We start from the raw sequence: 24,898 nt of genomic DNA on the forward strand, positions 1-24,898 counted from the left end.
CAGGTTGTTACAGCTCAGTCAGTGGTAGCTATGCTCTCAACATTGCATTCATGCTTTTGCTAACTGTTGTCTTCTGTTCTTACGAGTTATGTGCCAGCCCTGTTGCTCTTCTTTTGCTGCTAATGCTCAGCTCAGCCTGTAACCTTCACCCTCCTGCCGCCATCACCAGATTCCACCATTCCCCTTCATCTTCACCTGCCTGTCCCCTGCTGTTTCCAACACCCCTCTCATTCCTTCTTCATTCCTCTGTGCAATAAATCCATCTTAAACTTTCCACCCTGAGTCTGTGTCTGGATTTAGGTCCAGTTAAAAGCCAAGCCCTAACATTTTTAACAGTAGTATATCAAATGTCAACAGAGAAAAACAAGAATGACAAAGAAAATGCAGACTCCATGGCATAGCTGTACTTGTTTCACTGAAGCATAACATGTTACAATGTCTCCTCCTTCATGCTGGGCTTTGCCATCTGCGTGCTTTACTATTCTGGCCATTCCGGCCCTGAGGCCAAGTTTCACTCTCCATCTCCCCTTCCCTCTCTTTGGCAGTGTAGGCCACTCTCACGACTGTGTGTTTACTTGCACTGAATGACCCAATTATTGTGAATAACCTGATTAAGATAATAGTTTGATTAAAGCATTTACAGGAGCTTTGCAGTAACCAGATTTCCCCGACAACCAATGTTTACATGATTTATCTACTAATTGGGTTACTGTGTGCAAGGATTTGTGGTAGCCTGCAGGAAACATTCGAGTATCACAAAATAAGAAAACATGGGGGAAATAGGGGGAATTTGTTAGAGTCTGCTGTTTTCCATGTTAAAGAATTTACAGAGCTCCAGTCCTGTCATTTGCAGTATTAGAAACCATTTTTCAACCATGTCAAGTTGTATTGTTTCTGGCTCCTGACTGAGTTCAAAACAGTCGTTCTAAGTAAACTGACAAAAAACTAGATATGTTCATTGTATAATATGACAATTCTGAATAAGCTTAAACTTTGTATTCAGACTGTCAGAGGACTCCCCAAGAGAAAGCGAGTGACCCCGATCAGATGAACTCAGATGGTATCGGGACCATCAGCAGTAAAGATGATGAGTGTGCTGACTTGCAGACTGATTCAGTAGAAATAAAATGTGGCACTAATAATGGCATTAATAGCATGGATGACTAAGATGAAGAACAGTGAGTGATTCATTATGTTTTAGTCTCACAGTAGTTGAGTTCAGCTCCTTTTTTTCTTTGGTCAGATCACATCATTTTCTATGAGACACCAGTCCCTGAATGTGCAATACTAAATATAGGGCAGCAAAATACAGTGGAACAGAGATGTGGAAGGGATATGCTGAGATGAGCTGGCATTTGGCTTTTAATTTGAGAGGGAAAAAAAGCGGAAAACAGGGAAATGAAACCCAGAGTTTATCAGTTTATCAGACACTACACCTACTTGAAAACTCTGGATTTCAGTATGAACTCAACCGTCTCTGATTGTTGGATTCTACCTGTTTCAAATAACTGAACCATAAAAAGTTTTTTTCAGCTGGGAGTTTAGAGAACCAGTTCCTAAAAATTATAATGCGTGGCTTTCTATAAACATAAACGGAAACCTGTCCCGCACGATGCGCCAAATGTAACATGACGTCAACGGCACTTATTTACCTCTTGAGGTGCAAATGAGATCCAGCACCTTAAAGCTCATGGGTACTATTATTAACAAGACACTGAACGCAACACGAGCATTACGCGTTTCGATCTCCATGGCAACCGAATTGTGGGCAGGAAGGAAAAAAGTTTGCTGTCTGTCGTGATTCCGCTCAAAAGTGCAATTAGCAAACAGGTGAGGACATTATTTAGGGGTTTCTGTGTGTCTGCTTTCTTCACGTGCTTCAGCTGCTAATTGGCAAAATATTTATTGGCAACACTTCGAAGTCCTCTGTGATTTGTTTAAGCGCTGTCTGGAAGCTAAATAATTGTTTTAATTTACTTTCCTTCGGTTTCTTTTCATTAATTTGTGTCTTTTCAGCACAGAAGATTGTTATTGCGCCCCAAAACATCGCCGAGTTCGTCGTCATTTATCTGTTTCTACGTCATTTAACCGCTATCGAGAAAAGCCGTATAGGCCTGTCGGTAAATGAGATTTTCAATTGTCATCTCTTAATTAACAGATACTTCTCAGGCCTGCTACATAACATGGGAAACGTCTTATATTTGAGGTGAGGTAAGTATATTAGACTCTATCATGTGTGTGTCTTTCAACAAACTTCATAATAATTTGCTTCATGCTTTCATAGCTATGTCCAGCAGCTGTAAGCCAAAGCCTAGGTGCTTTGGGAGCGACATCCACAGACTGCTGCAGGCTGCTGAAGCTGGTCAGAAGGCTGATATCCTCACCTTGTCCTCAGGCCATCTGGGGCCCCGCAGTCTGAACCAGAGTCAGCCTCACACGCAGACAAATCAGTCTTTCTGGAAGATGTCTCGGAGCCAAGAAGAAACCCCAAACCCTCTGGCACTCCAGCAGAGACGAACAAAGGCACTGACCTATGTAAAGAAGAAAGAAATGAAAGAGTCTCCCCCAGAGTTCACCGTCAGCACTGGGTCTGAAGTCTCTGAGTCAGGACAAGACCGGGCTACTGGTGGCTTATCACATGCAGACAGAAGAGAGGATATAAGTCTACCTAAAATAGTTGATTGTTCCTCAAACTCTTTGCCATTCCAGCCGAGAGCATTTTCCCAGAAAAAGCCTAACTCTTCATCTGATCCGGAGGGAAAACAGCAATTTTGCTCAAGCCATTCTGACCATGAAGGACTGAATAATGAAGACCAGCTAAAGACAAAACAATGGTTTGGCAGGCAATTCATAGCCAAGCAGGACCCCTGGGCTGGAATAAATGTTGCTGAAATGCATGAGAGGAAACTACAAAAGGTGAGCCTGGTCACTCAAACCATGGCATCACATGTAATTGCACCTTTTTTGGTTCTTCAGGCTTTATAATATGTTCATTTTTAACTGTATGGTAATTGTGCCCTCTCAACACTCTTGCAGGAGGTGCATGAATAAATAACGCATACAGACTCTTATGCACATCTTAACTTGCCAACGTTGTGTGTGTGTGTGTGTTCCTGTCATATCCAGGAGCTGAAGAAGCTGTCAGTGCAGAGCTGGCCCAGCAGAGACCGCCTTGCGGTGTTCAGTGACGTCTTTGATGATGTATGTGAAAGCTCGCCAGTATTTGGACGCATCCTGAGGGAAATTAAGGTTTTTCCATTTCCTCTGTACCCACTAGCACATTTTTAGCATGTGCCGTCAGACGTATTAGAGCCAAGAGAGAGTGAGTCCCTGGTGTAGCAAGCGGAAGTAGAGCAACCACTGGACCCTGGTCATCACACATCAGGGAGCAGGTCATCAGAGGGCAACAGTTCTATTACTGCTCATTAAAATTTAGTTTGTGCATTTTGCTCATAAACAAAACTGAAAGTAAATGAAACCGATCACTGCTTGACATTAATTTGTTTCAGTTAGTAAAAGGTGAAGTTGACATTATCATTCAGACAAAATCTTGTAATTATTTGACTCTTGTTATTCTTGTTATCTTAAAACTACAGGAATGAGTACTTTAGTTTATCCTTATGAGAACACAAACATATACACTTCATTTATCAGTGGCTAAAACATTACAGCAATCAACAAATATGATTATTTCCACAAAAGTTTTGAATTAATCTTCAAAGAGTGAAATAATGTTTGTTTTGCTTTTTTCTTGCAGACAGATTATGATTTGTATGTCAACCACATGATGGCTTCCCTGTCACCAGTGCATGACTTGGTAAAGTACACTCTGCATAATGTATTCAATACAGACTAAAATAATAATGTGAAGATGGAGACCTGACTTCATGACCTTATTTCCTGTCAAAGATATTGATTCCCTTCTGTGTTTGTCAGCTGACTGACAGCAAGCATAACATTATGGCTCAGTGTTTACTGTGGATTATCAAACAGGTGCTTTCACAGTCAAACATTAAAACTTTCAACATAGAGGATGTAGCCTGAAATAGTTTTGCAATGGTCACTGAACAAGAATTTAGCATCTTTTCGGTTTGTGGCAAACAATAAAAGACGTATGTTGTTGTTTTGCTTCAGTCGTTGAATACTTCACTTGAAGGTCTTGACAACAGCAAAGTAAGAGAAATGGAGTTGGAAGATGCTGAAAAAGAGGTTAGCAGACTGGAGGAGGAGGCCAGAAGAGCTCTAAAGGAGAATAAACGGTACTGAAAGGATCTCTCTCTCTCTCTCTCTCTCTCTCTACCAAATCTCTACCAAATATATATATATATATATATATATATATATATATATATATATATCAGTCTTATCAGTTTAAGCATGTTTGTTCTTTTTTAATCTTAGGGTCAGAAATGACTTACAGAATGTTCCAGTTATCACAGCCCCAGAAGACTTTGACGTGAAGAGTAAGTCTCAAGACTACACTGGTATATCTAATCATTGGTAAACCACATCTACAGTAAGCATCTGCTGTACTGTATGTTACCCTGCGGGGCAACGGCACATTTGTTCCGTCTGTGGACAGACTGAACAAATAATCACTTTGTCATGCCAACAGGCATAAAGAGAGTTTTGTAGTATCAGTGAGTCAGCTGTGATTTTATAATGCCTGCAGGGGTGTGTATGTACAAGTACAGATACATCATTAGTCACTACAGTGCGTTCATGCTTGGCTCCTCTGTGTTTGGACAGATGTATCTCTGTCAGGGCTGCAAGACAGTGGGACTACCAGGGGCACCACCAACAGTATCCAATTTAAGAAGCTTCAGGTGTTGAACCTGTGGCAGGAGATCCAACAGCTGGAGGAGGAGATTAAGGAGAGGATGGTGTCCACTGTTACAACCACTGCCACTGAGAGACGCATCAAAGAAATAAAGGTGCAGGGAGATAAAAGTGCCTATCCTCCCATATTTTTTGCCACATTTCTATGGATGAATACTTTGACTCTCCTATTCTACACAAGTTTCTGAATAGTGCAGCTTGACATTTGACCTTTGACATCACACTGAGCATTTTTGCCTTTGCTTTCTTTCAGAAAAAAGTTAAAGCAGGATCTGTGATTGCTAAAAATGCATATGGCTGCTGTTTTTATTCAACTATTTTTTCTGTTTGCTCTCAGACAGAGACAATGAGACTGATAGCCTCAAATGACCGTCTGAAGACCTCCAACAAGGCAAGGGAGTTTGACCTTTTTCCTGCCATATCATTAGTTTTGTTAAAGTATTACAGATTTTGAATGCATGTCCTGCTATGTGACAGTGGAACATGTTTTTTACTCTTTATTTTTCAAGAATCTGGAAAACAAAATCAACATGGTGCTGAACAGAGAGAAAGCAAGCAAGACCATAAGACGGTAAATGTTATGTTGCACTTACCAAAGGACTTTGCTGTAGTTTACTGGAACCAAGTTACTCTTTCTTACTTCTGCTCTCCTCTGTTTTTACCACTAGGACATTGTGGGATGAAATAGAAAGCGACCTGCAGAAAGAGAGTGAATAGCTTCATCGGCAAGTAAACCAGCAAATACTCTATTGAGATGTTTCAACATTAGACAGTATGCAATAGGTAAAGTACAATTTGCAATAAAAATGAAGGTATTTAAGGAGTCACATCTTTGACAAATAGCAACAACTTAACTTTTGGGATTACCATGTCCTAGTCGTGGCCCTTAAGTTTAATACATACAGAAAATCTCTTTATCAGAAATAACAGTGTAGATCAAGCAAAAACACAGAACCCACATTCATACAGTTGTTACTGATATAATATTTTTGCAGTATTTTGATGTGAAGCTAATATTAGCCTCTTACTGTATATACTGTTGGATACTTTAATTTATAATAATGTGTTCTATTTTAAAAGATAGTGACATGTTTTGCATGTAAAACCCTCATTTACATATTATATAATATTAAATTATTAGTACTGTAGATGTCAAATTAAAGTAGTGGAGTAAAATGTTTGCTTCTGAAATATGGTAAGGTGGAAGTATAACGTGTTCTTAACATGAAAAATATTACAAACAGTACAACCAGTACAAATATTTCTTAATTGCACTTGAATACAACTGTGAGTACTTGCAATTAGTTTGTTCAGCTGTTAGCAGCGAACATTTACATTTATTTTTGCCACATAACCATCAACATTCTTAAGCCATGAATTATGAGTGTGCTTCAAGCACAGTGATCACATATGCATGTGGTGTTTTATATTAGAGGATGTCACCCTGCAGTTAAAGAACAGAAATGAATTTACTGTTAGTTACTGTAGCTCAGAGCAGTCCAAGTAGTATTTGTCAATATGAAAAACTTTCACCTTTCATCAGTTGAAAAAAGAGCATAAGGCCTGCATATTCTCACAGCAATCTGATTTATTCATTTGTACAAACTGAATAGGACACAGGAAGAAAAAAAACTGACACCCCATAACATAAATCTCAACTGGTAAAACATACGTTGATGGAAAAAGACCACTAAAAAGCAGTGGGTGCACATTACTCTTCAAACACAAGAGGGCAGCAGATACATGGGAGAAAATAGCTCTGTGTAGTACACAGCGAATCCTGCACTAAAGCAAGTTACTTTGAAAAATCCACCCCACAACTTCATGCCAAATGAATAAGATAATGCTGCGTTTGTCTCTGCACATATTCAGTGTGTAACTGCCAGTGTCTGACCTTTATCAAAACACAGTGAAGATCGTTTGAAGTTTGTGATGTCTTGATAAAGGTCACATGCTGAAAATGGCAGCATTCGATGTGCTGAGTGTTAAAGTGAATACGAAGATGGTTTTCCTTTAGGCTCAAGTTCCATGTGACTCTTGAGTCATAAAAGTCCAATTACCCATTTAATGTATTCACGAATCACAGAGAATGAGAAAATTGGGAGGAATTAAAGATTTCTTTGGATTGATATGGGGTGACCTTTGCCCCCAACATGAGAGAGTGCCTTGCTGTCTGCTAGAGCTTAATCAGAGGTCAAAGTCTGCTCTCTCTGGCTGACAGAGCCAGTAGGAGCAGAGTATGTTTTTGTCCCTCACTCTCTAAGTCCCTCTCACCCTGTTGACAACACCTGGTCTTGTGGAGAGCTTCCTCTTCTTGGATTGTCACCAGTCCATCACCATGCTGCTTCGAACTGTGGTCCTGCTCCTCCTCTGCGTGTCCATGGGCATGTGTGCCACTTTAGGCCACTACCAGGCTGAAGCAAAGGAGGAAGAGGAAGTCCTTGCTGTGAAATTAGCTGCTGTAACTGATGATATTACTGCAGCTGCCTCTGTAGATTCAGCTAAAGAAGGTGTAGCTGCCACAGATGCCCAAGTAGGTGATTCACCTGCAACTGAGGCACCTGTAGCAAATAACCTTTTCGGTGACAAACTACTAGCTAAAATACTTGCAATGGATAACCCAGCAGCTGACAAACCTGAAGCGGATGTCCCTGTAGCAGATGGTGCTACAGCTGAAGAGCCAAGGACCGATGATGATAGGCCTGTCGGAGACCCCCCTGCTATGGAAGCTCAAGCTGAAGAGGCTGTCACCCAGGAACAACCTTCTTCTGATGAGGAGGGGAATGAGATCAGACCAGTCAAAACAAACCAGACCCTGGACAGACCCTTGGCTAATGAAGATGATAACAGTTGGAGCCTTAACTCGATTAGAAATAGCTTCCAGACTGTGCATGGATACTTTGACTCCCTGGTGGAGCTGGTGGGGGGTCACAATGGTGTGTGTCAGTACCGCTGCAGATATGGTAAGTAAATTCAATTTCTTAAATTGTTAAGTTACCAAGACCAACAAATCTTTAGTGTCCTGGAGTTGGGGATGATTCAGGGGACACAGAGATAGCTGGATGGTCAGGGTGTTTTCAAAGCAGCCAAAAGCAGCCATTATTATGTTGTTCACATCCAGTATTCACTGTTACTGTTTGTTTCTTTTCTTAGCGCATTTTAACTCTCAAATTCAATCAGTTCTTCTGCTGCTGGTTTATCAGCAACTTACGTCTTGACTCAAGATAATGTACAGTACATGGCCCTAAGGCTACTGATACTGATCAGTCCATGAGATAGATGTACTGTACTTACAGTTACACAATCAATACAGATGTTCTCAAACAGAAGTTACATCTTATCTGTGAAATGACACACACACCTAAGAGCTATAAATCCTTGACTTGGAGTACATGATGACATTACTTTATGTGTCTTTACATTAGTTCAAGAATTTAACTGAACTTCTTTTTTTTCCTCAGGAGAAGCTCCTCAGCCTCGTCACGGCTACAAACTCCCAGAGCCCAATGGCTGCAGCTCCTCTCTGGTGGGATTCCAGGTGAATACCGCTGTAGGTGGCCTTATCATAGCACCAACAGCCCAGAACTACAGCACCAAGCCTATATAGTGGAGCTAACTACAAACATAATGTCAGCTTCTGTATTAGTAAACTGCACTGACACAATTCAGTTCTTTCTTTTGACAGCTTGACCTGGGGATCCCTGCCATGACAGAGTGCTGTAACCAGCTTGACGTGTGTTATGACACTTGTGGCTCGAGCAAGTACGACTGCGACTCCAAGTTTCGCATGTGTCTGCATGGCATCTGCACTGACCTCAAGAAAAGCCTGGGCTTTGTGTCAGAGGTACAAGGTGAGATATTTGCAGTTACAACTACCCTTTTATTGGCCGTGCACTGTGATAAAATATACAGGAGCTGCAGGAACATCTCACATGCTTAGAAATCATCAAAAAAAAACCTGACTCCCTCCTCTCTGTCTTTATCTGTCTTTTGCTCTTAGCCTGCGAGTCAATGGCAGACGCTCTCTTCAACACAGTGTGGACTCTGGGTTGTAGGCCTTACATGAACAGCCAGAGGGCAGCGTGTGTCTGCAAGGGAGAGGAGAGGGATGAACTGTGACACAGAACACTATGGACAACTCCTGGACACTTTGACAAATCAGAGTCGTGGGTATTTCCACAGATTATATTATATATATTTATAGGCCTTTTGTTAAAGAAGAGATACTTCACAAGAGCTCTCTCAAACTTCAGACCATGGGGGCGAAAAACAGACATAAATGGAGGATGCAAATGAACAGCTTCTAAGGTTTTATTCATAGGCAGTACTGACAAATGTTAGGTATCTGAATATGACTTTCTAAATCTTAATTAATTGCTCATGCATATTATACTCTCCGTACTTCATTTCATTTTTAGGCCAGTTTTAGGTCTCTATGACTCCATTACCATAAATTACTTTGATGACTCCAAACAAAGTGCCTGATAGGAAGGATATTGTAGTTGGACTGATTTCCTCTAGATAGGAAGACACAAAATAATTACTATGGAGCACATGGTTCGTTGTGTGCTGGTATTTAACGTTTATCAAATTAGCGTGCTCAAACATTAAGTCAGTGTCATGTAAAATGTAATGCCTATTACAGCTACTATGTTAATGTTTGATCTAACTTATTTGTTTTTTATGAATAACTGCATAACTAATTGCAGTTTAACTGACATGATTAATTCTAGATTAATTGTCAGAGTGATGAAGCATGTGCATAATTTCCAAGCACTACACAGTGATATCTCTTTTCCACCACACTGTAACATGCGATGTGATCTTCCCAGGCATCGATTACATTGAGCAAATGAGTCAGAATACATCTATGGATGTTCTACATGTATTTTTCAAGTCAGTGATGGTGTGAAATATAAACCCCTTCAACAAATCCTCTAAATCTTTAAGCTGTAATCAAGCCTGAGAAATGCCTGAGAGTGTGACCTAGAAAAACATCCCTCATGCTGTAGTTGTTACAAATGAACTGTGTGGCCCCTCCGAATGATTTCTAATAGAAATGTCATTCACTTTAATGTCAGTAAATTGTGCTGCCAGGCAGAGTGGCAAAGACACACAGACATGGATGCAATAACCAGAATTTAAGTGATCTGAAGCAATGTGAGTGACACTGGGACTGGAAAAATAGTGAGTATACTGTAGTATACTGTAGCAGAGTGTGTATACTACACATCTGCATGTATATGAGTACATGTGGGACTTAAACAAGGACTACCCTGTGTGTGTATGCCTACATTTGTTTGGTGTTTTAAATGCCAAATAAACTGAAATGGCCAGTTCATCTTTAATCTAAATGGAAATGTGATCCTGGCTTGTGCTGCTGGCCTGTTCTCATGGTGTCTTCTTGCCATATGTTAGCATCATGACTAAGGCAGGATGAAGATGGGGCCTCCACTCAGTGTGTGCTGCTCCGGAGGCTCACTGGTCCGAGCCTCCCGTTGGACACGTCCTCGACAATGCTGAGCACAGCGGGAGTCTCCTGCCCCGCATACTAACACCTGGCAGTGGAGGTATACTTGCTGTAGACAGAATAAACAGGCTCATTTTAAGCAGAGATAATGAAGACCACCATCACAGTGTAAGGACACTGCTAATTCAGATAGTCTATGAATATACTCTTTACATTGTAGTGCTACACAAACATAAGCCCATACATACACATACACTCGCCAGCTGGTTCCCAGCATGCTTCTTTTACTCACTTGGTTGTCCTTGCCAATGAACTTGAAGACAGGGACCTGGTAGTGCTTAGAGAGCTGGTCCTTTGATGAGTACTGTGTCACTGTTTCATCAGAGATGCACCTGAATAGGAAGCCAAAGAGTAGAAATAAGAGTCACACATATAGGTGATATCTTAACACAGTACAATGATCCATATATATTTCTAACAAGCCACTTCATCAAGCTCAGCCGCCCCAAAGCCCTGAAACTCACTGCTGTATTTTTAATAGGAAATCGTGAAAATAGATTATAGCCCTGCTCTGTTGGTATCCATAGAGCAGCAAGAGCAACTCTTACTCTGAATTCAGTTAAGAAATAGTTTGCCAAAAGTGAGTGAGAATAAAGCTGTTCTGTGTTTCGATTTTTCTACCCAAAACATTCTAGTTTTCTTTCCACATTATTCAGAGTACGAGGCCAGTGGCATTTTTCATTTGACATTTCCTTGAAAGAGTGAAGATTTACAGTCTTATAACTGTCAAGCAGCTAATGCTAAAGCTTTGAGGAAACCCCCACTGGGTCTGATCCAGATGTTTATTAAAAGAACTATTAATGTTCCATTCCACTGAATGCAATTCTAGTATTAATGAGAAAATATTAAAAAGATGCAATTCAGCAGTTTTTAGTGTGTGCACGAGCAAGACACTCTAAAGGGTAAATTCAACCAAATTACATAAAAGCAGTTTCTTCTAGTAGCACAGTGCCATGCAGTTTATTTTCATTTGCTCAAGTTATAAAATATCTATCAATAAGATTTCTGCCTTGACTCCAATACAATGGCGGTGAATGGAAATTCATCTATGGAGCCCACAGCATTAAAAAAAATTACATCTAACAAATGTATTAACCCCATGTCTCCGGAAATTATTTCCACACAACACTGCCTTTGTTATATTCAGAGGACTTCCAATAAAAAGAAAAGGTCAGTATGAAAACTGATGACAGTATCTTCTGTGAAAAGTCCAGACTAACACAGACAATGACTTCTTCAAACTTCCTGTAACCACCATAGTGGAGTGAAGGCAGATATACAAGAGACTGATATCTTAAAATGTATTTAAAATCTATTTGCATAGTACTACTAGAGGTATGATATTGAGAAAATGTGGTTCAATAAATTGCATTTTTCTCTTTGGTCAACCACAGTAAGTGAAATCCACAACAACTAAACAAACCTGTACCTTTTAGATAGAAAACACATCACACTCTGTATACTAGATCATTTTTTCTAGAAAGACTGACTTGACACAAATATAAGACTTATCACGACCTGGGTATAGTTTGAATCACTATGGTATTATATAACTTAAAACACAGTTTCAGGAGTGCTGTTCTCTGGTTCAAATGTGGTATGTCAGATAGCACAAGATGTAACATTAAAACTGATAAAACGTATATTGACGTATATTGATATATTCACCCGTCTTTGATGAGGTAATACTTGAGAGCCTGGTCAGCTTTGGGGCCGGGTGTGGCGAAGCAGCTCTCCACCAGTGCAGAGAGGCCCTCCACTCTCTCCTTAGGCTCCACCCCAAAGAACAGGGAGTCTTGCAGGCGCAGCTGGGGCGGGGTGCGGTAGGGCTCTGAGAACTCTGCATTTTTGAAAAGCTCCAGGGAGAACGGGAAGATTCCCTCACTGTGGCCTGCCAGCTTCAGGGCTGAGCTGCGCAGGCTTGCCTGGTATCCGTCTGACACGTGGTATTCCCTGGGGAACTCACAGGTGACTGGGAGCACTAACTTGCTGGTGCGGACTATCAAATCTCTGCTGCTGCCTGGGCTGCTCCTGGGAAGGCCTGTCACCAGGTTGGTCCCAACAATTTTGTCATCTGTCACCTGGGGGTCAACATTTACCTTACTTTAATGGCTTTTTCAGTGACAACCTGACACAACCCACTTTTAAGTCACAGCTCTTTATTATAGTAGCATTATATTCAAGTATTTCCCCAACCCCTAACCATAGAAACAAAACCCTGTGCACATTCAATCTAACAATTTCAAGTCGTGTCTCTGACCTCTACCACTGTGCCGCAAGTCTTGAGGCTGAAGCTGAGGTTGATGTGTGTGCCATTGGAGACACCACGACAAGACGAGTTGGACAAGAAGAGTTCCAGTCCTCCCACAAGGTCCTTAGGAACTGACACTGTAATAGAGCTGGAGTCACACTGGACTGGCACTGAAAGAGCCAGAAATATTAAATATTAGATTTTTTTTAGAATTAGACAAAAACTCTGCTTAGGGGTTCTGAGGTTGAGGGTTTCATTCTTACCAGGCTCAGTAAATTTTGAAGTTCAATGAAAAACACAAGGTATATCTGGTCAAGTAGCTCAGGCTTAGCTCAACTAGCCTCTCCACACTGAGCTAACAAGAACTGGAGCACATAGAGCAAACATTTTGTAACTGCCTATCAACACATTTAATAGATTTTCTGTGTCAACATGTGATTAAAGTCAAAACTTTTTTTTCTTAGCTTTTTTTTTTTTTTTTTTTTTTGCTCTAAGCTGAAAATTTTAAGACAAAAACTGGACATGCTTTAGTTTCTTCAAGACAAAAGGAGTTGAATAAGCTTCTTAGACGACAAGACACAAGCGTAGCTCTAAATTTCACATTACCGAAGAACTAGAAACAAGTGCAGCTAGGCTAGGCTAAGCTATGATGCTAGCTTAGCAGAAGCATACAAAATTAGCAACAAAACCATCTGGAAAAAAACTGAAAGGTTTGTTTATATTAAGTTGTGGATTTCCCTTAACTCACATGTTAACAATGAAACAACTGCACTAACACAGCAAACACACTGAAAATCTAACAAATGTATTGATATTTACAGCGGCAGTTACCAAATGTTTGTTCCATGTGCTCCAGCTCCTGCTAGCTCGGCGTGGAAGGGCCAACTGGCAAAGGGAGGTTAAAGGTCACCAATTGAACTTATATAGAGTTTGGGGAGGGGGGAGGGGGGTTGCATAGAGCTCACACCCATAACAGACACAATAAGTTTTACCGAAGAAACAATTCAAACGATTGTTTGCAGCCTCTTGTGTCGCATGTAACCTGTTATGTACTTCTCTTCATTTAGTTTGAGATCAGATCAGATGCTATTTTCCTAGAAAAGAAAATTCACACAACTTTAACACAGTTACAGTTCAGACCCGACTAAGAAAAAAAACCTTATAAATCATTTAATAAATCATTGATCTGGAGCGTAACACAGCGCGAATCACACACCTGAAAGTCCGACAGACATGGCAACATCCCTCCCCCGCTCTTGATTCCAAATATCGATCGTGGTAAATGATTTAATCGTAAATTGCTGGCTTGTCAGTGACAACCACAATCAATTTATCATCCGGCATATTTGACTGTGTTGGTAAGTCCCGCGCCTTCTCGATTGTAATTGGTAGGATAGAGAAACGCGGACGAGCGCTGCTGTGTTGCAGAAGTTGCACTATTTCCGCAGTGAAAACTTAACGCAGTGAACTTCAGAAACACCTAAAGTTAGATATAAAGTTAGAGTTTTCTTGCCACAGCATCTAACAGCCATTAGATTAACTATTTACAGGTCTAGTGTTTTGAAAGTTGTGTCAGTTCTTTCATCTGGGTGTTGAACTTCAAAATTTACTGAGCCTAGTAAGAATTAAACCCTCTACCACAGAACCCCCAAGCAGGCCTCTAAGCAAAGGCGGGTGGCAAGCAGCAAGCAGTTTGTTTTATTTAAATAAATAAATCACCAACTTAACTCACTTTTTCAAAGTATACTTATAAAGTTTGAAATGTTAAATATGAAAATGCCAAAAGTATCATTGAGTTTGTATCATCGTTTGAGTTTGTTTCTGGTTATTTATTGTGGTTTTGCACCTCCATCATGATCCATCATTTTTTGTTTAATGTGATTTTACACTGAACATCTTGACTATTGGCAGAGGTAAATGGACTGAAAGTAACACATTGTTTTCACCAGGATTGTTTCCTTTCTCAAACAAAAGGTCAGTAGAAAGTTATGGTACATTTTGGTCAACTCTCTAGTATCTAAAATATCTTCTCAGAGTGTCAGCTTGCCTTGTTATCTGATTTATTATCTAGCTACAGTGTTTATCTTTCTTTCAGACACATACACACATACACACCCTGACATGTGCGCTTATCCTCTCCCAGCTCCAATCCTCTGGGGCAGTGGCACTGATAGGAGTCCAGCAGTGAGGAGCAGTCATGGCTGCAGCCTCCATTGTTAACGTGACAGCCTGCTATCTCTGCAGGAGGCAACACAGAGAAAAGAAAAAGATGAAAAACAACGTGTGGTTCCTTGGTTTAATTATCTCAGTACAACATTTCATCGGCTGATGTGTCACAGAGGTACCTCTGCAGTTGCGTCCATCCTCATCCAGCACACGGCCCGGCCCACACTCACAGCGCCTGGAGCCTTTGGTGTTCACACACACCTCTGCACAGCCGCCATTGCCCTTTTCACACTCATTCAAATCTGAACATGGGACACACACCACACCTGGGTCAGATAATATTATCTGATGAGTCTTGTTTTAATCGACTGAGTACCAGATGGGTGGAGTTTATTGCCTCAAGGCAATTCACTTAGTGTTTCAGAGAGGAGGATGACAAATCAACTTTAAAGGGATTTAAAAGTGAGTTTATAATACTGAGCGGCCTGGTAAAGAAATAATGATGGATGAAATAAAAGGAGAGACGAAAGTGAAAGTGCAAGAGAGTGAGGATAGAGAGGGAGCGGAGAACTGAAGAAGTAATTTCTGAGACAGGCAAAGGCAGATTTGGTAGATGGGTGAATAATGAGATAATGGCAGTTTTCAGGCCGGTTAGGTTCCCACTGCATGCCTGTCACCCATCATTAGTGTACCGTCCAGTGTACCACACACACACACACACATCCACCTTGGCTGAAGTCAGCAAATATAAAAGACAATCTTTCAATCTTCCTGTCTCTATCACTGCTTCCTTCAGCAGGCTTTGCACTTTCTATAAACTGCATTTCATGGCCTGATAGTCAGTGGACATGCAGTTAAAATTCAACATTTACTGTTTTGAACTTTTTTGCTTTAAATTTTTCAAATTAAGAATGTATAATTAAAAAATGATGAAAAAATAAACTGTATGATCATATTGGCCTTTGCTGTCTTTGCTAGTTCTGCCCCATATTTTGAATATCCAACTAAATTTAAGTAAACACAGATATTTGACTCAGAATAGCATGAAATATATATCTATCATCTATAAATGCATCTGTCACAACAATGGGTGAACATACTGTGAATCCAGTCTGACTGACTTGTTATTGTTATTGTTTTTCAGAAACCATTTCCAGCCTATCCGTCTTACATGTTCTCTTGCTTATCTTTGCCTGTTGCACAACTTATCTGTCCTTTCTCTTCCTCCTCCTGTGTCTGTCTCACCCAGGCATGTTTGTCCGTCTGGACCCAGCACAGTTCCAGGTACACAGCGACAGTCAGACTCAGGACATCTCAGACCTGCGCAGTCCACCTCATCGCAGATATCATAGAAATCTGTGCAACATACAAGCACATGAATGTATTGATACAACAAAAGACAAGGAAATGAAAAATTGACTTTTTACATATCAGACATGCTCACTCACGGCCACAGTAAACATGGAAGCAGACTGAGGGTCTGGGCAGGCGGTAGACAAAGTATCCCCCAGCGCAGGCCTTCACATCTACACTGGCATTCCACTGGCAGCAGTTGTCATTGAAGCTGGCACACACAGGCAGGCTGATAATGCCTTCATGGGGTTGAGGGTGGCTGCCATTGAGCCAGATGGGAGCGTGGGTGCCACAGTGATTCTCAGAGATGCAGAAGGTGGGCATGGCATCCCCGGCCATGCCAGTGAAGCGATACCATTCTCCAGACATGTGGCTGTCACACTGGGGCACGCCAGATGACTGGTTGATGTGGTAGTCTGTGTTTCTCCAGGGTTCATTCAGGCTGATGTAGGCAGAGCATGGGTCCAGGGCTGAGGCATGTGGGTGGGATGGCAAAAATGAACAAGAATTGGTTGTACATACTTGAAAAAAGATGAACATGATGTAAAGGTGTGTTTTAAGATAAAGAGGGTATGGGCTCTAAAGGGCAGTTTAGGACAGTAACTACTTACTGTTCATTAAAAGTATTAAGACCTACGTCCACATCAAGATGATGCAGGTGAAATTCATTTTGTTTCTGCTGCTAAAATCATAAGAAATTACACCTGAAAAATAAATTCAGGACAGGGGCATCCAAGGGGTTTAAGGAGCAGACCATGAACTACAACACCCCCAGGTTTATCTGTACTGGTCATTTGAGCAAAAGTGTTACCATGAGGCAAACCTTTGGCCCCTCAAGATAAACTGTAACACAGAGTCAATTCTAATTGAACTAAAAGCCAACAAGCCATTCACAAAGGGCTCTTTATTCAATGAGTTCTGTCAGTGGTGACTCTTTTCACTACAGCCAGTTGTGCAGAATCAGGGGAACAACTGAACGAGCAGAGTAAACAAAGTGCAGCAAAACAATCAATAGTCTCTCCCCTCATCATGCCCTCTCAACAGTGTAATTAAGAGGTAGATGTAAAACAAACAGAAAAGAAGACGACATGTAGGATGATGGGAGCTGGCAAAGTGGGCAGGAGTGAGTGTAAGTGTTAATCACTGAGAATCAGCAGGGATGAAGAAACAGCAGGAGGTTGATCAGCTCAGTAGTAAAGCATCTTCCTTGACAGGCCAGAGCCAGGAAACATGACAGCGGACAACCAGCACATAACACTTTACTGGAGCAGTTACCAGCACTATAACCAGTGCTCTAGGCTTTCCATTTAGTTGGATTGCTCCACATAAAATATCTATGTGTACGCCCATACCTTTAGGGAAAATATCATCCTGTGTGAGGCCTAATGGAAGCCAAGGTTGATTATAGAGATTTACAGTAACAATAACTGTTCCTGTCCTCATATCTGATACCACAAGTAAACCTGAAAACACACCAGCATGCGCTCCACATTATGGTAAGTAAAATTAACTGACTGCACCTTGGCTCTTGGAAGCAATGAAAAAACATTTGTGTGAGATGGGACTAATTATGTGACCATAAATGATGTCACCGCACACATCATTTTCTCCCTCCATCCACAAACCTGCTGCTCCAGTAAAAGCAGAGGGATCAATCCATGGCCTGGGCCCACTCACAGCATAAGGGACCAGTTTTGGAGATGGACGACTGACCAACTGTGTTCCAGCTCGAGCAGTGCAGAGGGGGCAGAGGACATAGCTGACTCATGCGGGTGTATGCTAATGGGAGCGTTAAATCTTCCAGATGGGGCTTGAATAACTTAAAACGACTATTATGGGAACACGGAGCCACGCCTGACCTGAGTCAGACTCCTGCATCTGTGCATAAGAAGATAAAAACCCACACTAAACACTGTCCAAACTTACTGTTTGTATTGTACTGTAATATTATGCCGATATTCTGTAGTAGTTACTCCCTGTTTATCTAGAGTCACCTCTGTGCCAAAGACCATAGACATTAGAGCCCAGACACTATCAAAACACATCAGTGAGCAACATGGTTGCACTGGCTGTCATGTGACTTCATTAATGTGAATATGGGTACTGTATTTTATTTTGAGTCAATCCCACACATTCATCCTGCTGCAGGAAATATAGTACCAAATGTGCATTAATCAACAGCTGAAAACAGTCCCCAAGAAAAGCACCAGTTAACCAAGTTTGAATGACATTTGAAAAAAATGCAGTGCCCAGCTATTTCAGGAAATCATTTTTTAAAAATTACATATTTAGTGGAAATGAATTGGCATGGTGCTGAGTGTCATACAGTTAGGGAAGTCCAAAGATATTGAAAGATGAACTTGTTTTGGGTGTAAACAACATGAGAACTGTTAACTCACCTTCACCTGCAACCACAAGACACTCCTGCAGCAGACTGTTAATCACCAAAAAAATCATCATGTTTTCTCAGAGTTGGATAAAAGATAATCTTCGGTGTGCATGTGTGTAGCTCCTCTGGTTCATCCTTAGGGGAAGCCTGTCTTTAAAAGGCACCTCTTATCTGTACTTGTCATATTGTCATGTCTTCTCCTCACCTTGACTCCTTGACCTTCTTCTCCCTAAATCCAGTAACAGGACCATCCTCCCATTGTTTCAAACTGAACACTCTACACATTCTCCCCCCTCCATCTCCACACACAGACAATCTTAATCTATCCCAAACAAACTTTTTTTGCTGTCTCACTGAGCCAAAATGTGGTTAGGGTTTATGATACTTTTGCATGCCTATCTTGTCTTTCTCACCCTTCCTGATTTAAAGTGCGTGGAAATACAAGCAATGATCTAATCTCCAGCAGCATTAAACCAATCTGATTAATCTGCTTAGTGTCGTGCCGGAGCACCCGTCACTTTGAGGCAATGGCAGGGTTTGCACAGCCAGGATTTACCATGGAGTAGACCAAGACCCTCAACGAGGATTCACTATGCTAGCAGGGTGAATATGTTCTTATCTAGCTCATTACTTGACCACGAGTACAGGCCAGAAAATGTCCACAGCTTCATTTAGAAGCTGCTCAAACTAACCTGATGCTTGCAGTTTTTCCTTCTTACATGTAACTAAATCAATGGGAGCATTTATCCACAAGGCTGTTAGAAGAAATGAGGTGGAACATGCCATTCTTCTTTTCTGATTACTCCTGGAAATAAGACACTGTTAGGCCTCCTGGCTGCAAGTCTCTATGGTATAGGCAGATTCAATCAGTGCTTTATTACACTAATGTATAACCATACTGTGTATAGGAAAGTCATATGGTATAGTTTTTTTTCTCATTTCAATTCTTCAATTTTCCTCTAAATTTTAGCTTAACATAGGAGTTTGGATTTCTGAGTTAACTTTCCAGTGTTATTTCCAGTGTTTAGGTTGGTTTTAGTTAGGTTTAGTAATTGTGCTTTGTAATTGTGCTTAGAAATGTGCAGTATCAGGTTAAAAGATACTGACCGGTTTGTTTTTCTTTTGCAGCATGGCACGTTGGCTGACCACTTTGCGGCGTTACTAAATTTGCTGACGTTTATGTTGCCTTCAGGATGAATTGCAATCACTTGTTGATTCCATCAAGAACCATCATTAGGTCAACATTTGTCACACAGTTTGTCCAGTATTTTTGTTTATGGCCAAATACTACTAATGACTGAAACAAGATTTAAAGGAAAAGACCATAGCCTTTCTTATTTAAATTTTCAGACTTGTATGCTGTTTCAACATAACATTGTAATTGTGTTGCTTCATGTACCTATTGTACACAAACAATTTACCCCCACAGGTCTATCTCATAGGATGTCCTGTGCAGTGGGAGCAGGAGGCCAAGGAGAGCCAGAGGAGGTGGTCAAGACCTTGAAAAGTGTGTAATGTGTCTTGGTGTCACCAAGCCTTCACTTCAACAACATAAAACTACACTCGACCACTGGCTCCAAAAACTGGATAAGGATTTTATTGATAATTGAATTACATTTCTCTTTTATACATATTTCATAAATGGTACAGGATTTTACATTTTCTTTTTTGCCAACATTACAGCATCATATGTCAACAGGAAAAAAAAAAAGACAAGAAAAACAAAGTAAACTCAGAGGTCAGAATGGAGTACAAGATCATTTCAATCCTATAATCTGCTTCACTCTTTAGGCATTTTAAACATATCTTATTGTAAGTGCACACAAACAAGATATTCAAAACATAACACACATTCAAAACATAGAATAATAATAATATGATTTTGGAGAAAAAAGGGTGAGGGTGGATGAAAATGATGGGGGAGAGGGGGATGAGAATGGGAGGAGATCCCCGATAATATAACAGAGTGCGCCTGACACTTTTCCGTTGGACTCAGGATCCAGGACGATAGTTACTGAGGTCAAGAGGTCATAAAGCCTCCTTTATAGGTGCACCCAGGATGGAGGGTGTTTTTCCATTTATTGGGGAGTATAAATGCACGCTCAGGGTGCGTTTATGGGAGTAAATAAGGTGGAGATGGGACTGGGGTTTGATGGGGTTCGAGCAGTTGGTTGGCTGGGATTAAGTCAGATTTGGCAGGGCAGGTTCTAAACACGCAGCCGTGCCCACTGCCCTTTATAACTAGGAATCTCTACAAACAACGTTCTTAAATTATCTTCGCAGGTTGTTTTTTTTTTTTCTTTTTGATAAATCATCTTTTTTATTTTTACATAATTTCCCATGTAAACATACATTCATGCAACACCCTCTTTATAATAAAGTTTCCCTATATTTGATATATTTTGTTTTTAAAAAATAAAAGCAAGAGAAAAACAAAGGCAATAAACAGTGGATGGCATGATAAAAAGGAGGTGGTGATGATGGAGAGAAGTGTTGTGTAGAAACAGCAGAGGGGAGGATTGGACTGCAGACAGGCCTCAACTCTCTCACCTCCCACAGTACATCTCCAAGGAAACGCCATCGTCACTTTGTATATGTGTGCGTGTGTTTATGTTAGTGGTGTGCACAAGTAAGGGAAAAATGAGTTTAAAGCTAATGACGACTGTGAAGTGGGATGAGGGCGGAATCGATTTTTACCACTATTGACAGACAGGGATTAGGCGCAATATGGTGATCTGATCTTTGCCCCCAGTGCCTTCACACTTGTCAACACACACACACCACACGCACGCACGCACGCACACACGCACGCACGCACACACACACACACACACACACACACACACACACACACACACACACACACACACGGTAAGATTGATTTCCACTTCCAAACATTCAAATTTAACCCTCTTTTAAATGAAGGTGTCATTTCAAATAAGAGATTAACTGTCTCAATGGTCCTATCATTGCCGTTTACCAAATTGCTTATGTTGTCTACGCTGTTTAAATCATTAATCATCCAAAAGGCACCGTTTCCCTTGGATATAACGCACACACCAACACACAGTAACAGATAAGACCAAATCCTGCTTTGAGATCTGCATGGCTAACTCTTGATTTGACCTAAAATCATGCATTTTAATTTTAAAAATCTGCAGTTAAACACAAGGATCTCTTCAGTAGGATTCAGGTGACTGTTCACACACAAGCAAGAAATGATCTTGAACTAGAGTCTGTGTGCAGGGACGTTGTGTTATTGTGCTTCCTCTCTGCAGAGGTGATCTACAGCAGTTCAGAGTAAAAACAACTGGCTTTGAGACCTTGGTTTTTTCTTTTTTTTGAGACATAAACGGTACCGGAGAGAGGGCCACCAATCCTCACCCTGAACAGAAAACTAAGTGAAGCTGACAGGTTTATTCAGTGACCATCCAAAACAAAATGGACAACATAAATATATGGCTTCTATAACCTTTGATTTAACTGATCGGGGGGATGAGACTTCAGCTAGATGTGGCAAAGAAAAGTGTCCAATTAAGTACAAAATTGCAATAATGCTCCTACACATTCACAAATTTCTACTTAGGGCATACCACAGCATGCAGTCTACCCTGCCTTGCCATCAAGGGAGCAGGGGGGCATTACAGCAACAGTGGGAGGAGAAAACTCTGGCTTTACTTCAGGATGAAAAAAGCCTCTATGAGTCAATGCCATGATGCTTTTTTGAGGGGGTGTCGCCTTATTTTGTCGATAAGCTTCAAATATGTTCAATTGGAGAAGGAAAAATATATGATACAGAGGAAAGGGGATATTGAACTGCAGGCAATTTACTCATATTCTGCTCCTATAAACTGCAGCTTTACTTTTTTGGAAGCCATTCAGTTCATCAGCTACATGAAACTATACATACCTGAAGGTTTGTCTGCGGCAATGGTCTCTAAACATTTTACCCCCTTCATTGCGTTGAACATTAAGCACCTATCTGTAGTCATGGGATGATCAAACACGGCATTGCTTAAAAACAGTGAACCTAAGACGTTTTCACCCTGATTTGGTCTCAACACTGTTTCCCCCTTTGGTGACCATGCACAGGAGCCTTGTGTCCATCCTAGAAAGTTACTGTGAAATATACTGTGTGTGTTTCTCATGAAAAGATATGAAATAGCATATGGTATAATGCTCTTTGTCTGTGTGCGTATGTGACGTTGAGGGTGCATTTGCAGGGGTCTTTCATGGCAGGAGATCTTCAGAAGATGTAAATGAGTCTCTCATGAAATGATGTTGTAAGAGAGCTCCTCCCCCACTGAGAGAACTAGCCTCTGGTCATCTGTTTATTTGATTGTATACATATATATATTTATATTCTTTTCATAACAAATATACTATGGCTTTCAAAATAAAAAGTGCCAAAATATTTTTTTGGAATAAAAGAACACACAGTGATGTTGTTGTCGGTAGTACTGTCATACTTGCGCAGACCGGGCCGCTACAGGACGTCAACAGGAAGAGGAAACGAGGCGTCGTCATGCCTACATCCTGCGAGTCGAGACAAGCTCCTGACAAAGGTCACACTGGGAAGGACAGCTGTCCGTCACCTGGAGGAGGCATGGCCCGGGGAGGAGAGGCAGCAGAGTTCAGCTACAGGAAAGACGAAGGTCTTCCTGATGGTGCAACTGCAGTCAGGACTTCCTTGTAAACTTTTAACATGTGGGATAGAGAGTCTCCCTGGAGCCTGCCCCAGCCAAGAGTAGGTGTGTGTGTTGACAGTTTGACTGCTCAAGGAAGCGGGACTGTTGTGTTGACCCGCAGTGTGACCAGGGTCGGTGTCCCAGTGCACCCTGAAAGTCCCACACACGCACACACACACACAAACACATGCACACTCAACAATGCCCTTCTGCATCCTCTGTCCTGGAGCGTCTAGAGGTGTGATAATTCCTCCGCTTTCCCCTGGAGTTCCCTGCAGGCTGTCCCTCTGGAGACTTGGGGCATATCCATAGTGCCTAGTTTTATTCCATCATCTTCATCTTCACCTTCATCATCGTCGTTGTCCTTTTCATCATCCTCACTAACCTTCGGCTGTGCGAGTTTTTCAGTTATGTCCGTATTCTCACCATCCTTCTTTGTCTTTTAGCGGTTTTCACTTACAATTCCAACTGGAGTTTTCAGTCAGGAAAGTAAAAAGAAAAAAGAAAAGAAAGAAAAAGAAAGAAAAGAAAGAAAGAAAGAGAGAGAAAAAACAAGAAAAAACTAACTCCCACAGTCAAGAAAGGGATGGGAAAAACAAGAAAAAACTAACTCCCACAGTCAAGAAAGGGATGGGATTATTGGGTGTGGGAGGGATGGGAAGAGGGGGTCAAAGGGGAGGGGGAAGGGTGTTGGATGGCAGGAGGAAAGAGGGAGAGGGCTTGTAGGAGCCGAGAGAGAGAGAGAGAGAAGAGGGGGAGAGGAGAGAGAGAGAGAGAGAGACAGAGAGAGAGAGAGGAGGGAGTCACTCCTTCCATCAATTTTTACTGGCGGTGAGCTGCTGAACTGGGAGCTGGAGCTGGAGCGGATCCCGAAGACGCTTTAGATCCAACTCCACCTGGAGAGGGTGGACGGGGACAGAGAGAGGGAGTGTGGGGGGGTGGAGAGCAAAAATATGAGACGAAAATGTGTGGGAATGGTATGAAAGTAGGTCTACCAGCAGCCGTTACAAATTCAAGCACTGAACTCTAAAACGTGTGAATCCCTAGTGTGACTTCACATTTTTACAATCACAAAACATCCAGCTTTCACCGAGCAACTGTACCTCAGCGATATCATCCTTCAGCTTGTTGTACTTCTCAATGTCGAAGCGTGTCCTTTTCACCCCCTTGTGGAAGAACAGCAGATACTGTCTGTCTCTAGCGTCGGGGTAAACATACTCCTGCAGGTTATTGAGAGACACAGACAGAGCACTTTGTCAGAGGAACAAGTTGATCAGATAGCTGAGTCCTTGAGCCAAATCACACTGGAGACATATCAAACATCAAATGGTAATTTATGGATGCTGAATTCACTTTCAAAGGGCAATGTTATCACCAGATCAGCCTGTTTAACAGCTAAAAATATTACTATTTAGTGCAGAGTGTTGCAAAGAGAGGTTAACCATTAGATTTAACTGTTGTAATGCTTCCTTCTCTGGTTGCTCAAAGAGCTCTTGCATTATGTTGCTCAAAGAATCAGTAATGTGTCAAAATATCAGACACAAAAAACACCAAAAACACTGTTGTCTAATTCTTTGGTCTGCATGTATTTGATTTTACTGTTTTGTGACCTGGCGTGTAAGCACAAAGTAGGCGTACATGGCCATGGCTGTGCCATAAGTGATGAAGTAGGTGACAGGCTC

General features: G+C 41.3%; 4 protein-coding genes across 9 annotated transcripts; 2 read left to right on the forward strand and 2 right to left on the reverse strand.

Annotated features, from left to right (window-relative positions):
- The first annotated feature begins 1,754 nt into the window (after positions 1–1,754).
- LOC108890073 (uncharacterized protein C6orf118) lies at positions 1,755–6,106 on the forward strand. 5 transcript variants are annotated; one of them, XM_018686857.2, is made up of 11 exons: positions 1,755–1,830; positions 2,159–2,211; positions 2,285–2,916; positions 3,127–3,249; positions 3,758–3,817; positions 4,135–4,259; positions 4,402–4,463; positions 4,750–4,934; positions 5,177–5,230; positions 5,349–5,410; positions 5,508–6,106. In XM_018686857.2, the coding sequence occupies exons 3-11, from the start codon at positions 2,287–2,289 to the stop codon at positions 5,554–5,556; spliced, it is 1,350 nt and encodes a 449-aa protein (XP_018542373.1). In that variant the 5' UTR covers positions 1,755–1,830; positions 2,159–2,211; positions 2,285–2,286; the 3' UTR covers positions 5,557–6,106. The 5 variants fall into 5 exon arrangements, with proteins under 5 accessions (XP_018542373.1, XP_018542372.1, XP_018542375.1 ...); XM_018686856.2 differs by having other exon boundaries at positions 2,159–2,206; XM_018686859.2 differs by lacking the exon at positions 1,755–1,830 and having other exon boundaries at positions 1,862–2,211.
- Positions 6,107–6,410: 304 nt separating this feature from the next.
- LOC108890074 (group XIIB secretory phospholipase A2-like protein) lies at positions 6,411–8,997 on the forward strand. Of its 2 annotated transcripts, none has more exons than XM_018686862.2 (4): positions 6,411–7,802; positions 8,301–8,389; positions 8,525–8,690; positions 8,840–8,997. In XM_018686862.2, the coding sequence occupies exons 1-4, from the start codon at positions 7,178–7,180 to the stop codon at positions 8,956–8,958; spliced, it is 999 nt and encodes a 332-aa protein (XP_018542378.1). In that variant the 5' UTR covers positions 6,411–7,177; the 3' UTR covers positions 8,959–8,997. The 2 variants fall into 2 exon arrangements, with proteins under 2 accessions (XP_018542378.1, XP_018542380.1); XM_018686864.2 differs by having other exon boundaries at positions 6,416–7,802; positions 8,301–8,377.
- A 137-nt stretch (positions 8,998–9,134) lies between these two features.
- LOC108890072 (oncoprotein-induced transcript 3 protein) lies at positions 9,135–18,698 on the reverse strand. Its single transcript, XM_018686855.2, has 9 exons — positions 18,539–18,698; positions 16,235–16,609; positions 16,032–16,142; positions 14,966–15,088; positions 14,736–14,858; positions 12,630–12,790; positions 12,038–12,450; positions 10,602–10,701; positions 9,135–10,418 (listed from the first exon to the last, which is right to left on the reverse strand). The coding sequence occupies exons 1-9, from the start codon at positions 18,597–18,599 to the stop codon at positions 10,266–10,268; spliced, it is 1,620 nt and encodes a 539-aa protein (XP_018542371.1). The 5' UTR covers positions 18,600–18,698; the 3' UTR covers positions 9,135–10,265.
- Positions 18,699–23,976: 5,278 nt separating this feature from the next.
- Positions 23,977–24,892, reverse strand: LOC108890071 (calcium uniporter protein, mitochondrial-like). The gene is made up of 3 exons (XM_018686854.2): positions 24,827–24,892; positions 24,320–24,436; positions 23,977–24,112 (listed from the first exon to the last, which is right to left on the reverse strand). Exons 1-3 carry the CDS (start codon positions 24,860–24,862, stop codon positions 24,032–24,034), a joined length of 234 nt encoding a protein of 77 aa, XP_018542370.1. The 5' UTR covers positions 24,863–24,892; the 3' UTR covers positions 23,977–24,031.
- Between the last annotated feature and the right edge of the window lie 6 nt (positions 24,893–24,898).

Source organism: Lates calcarifer, unplaced genomic scaffold (assembly GCF_001640805.2).
Source record: "Lates calcarifer isolate ASB-BC8 unplaced genomic scaffold, TLL_Latcal_v3 _unitig_1674_quiver_1423, whole genome shotgun sequence".
NCBI classification, from domain to species: Eukaryota; Metazoa; Chordata; class Actinopteri; family Centropomidae; genus Lates; species Lates calcarifer.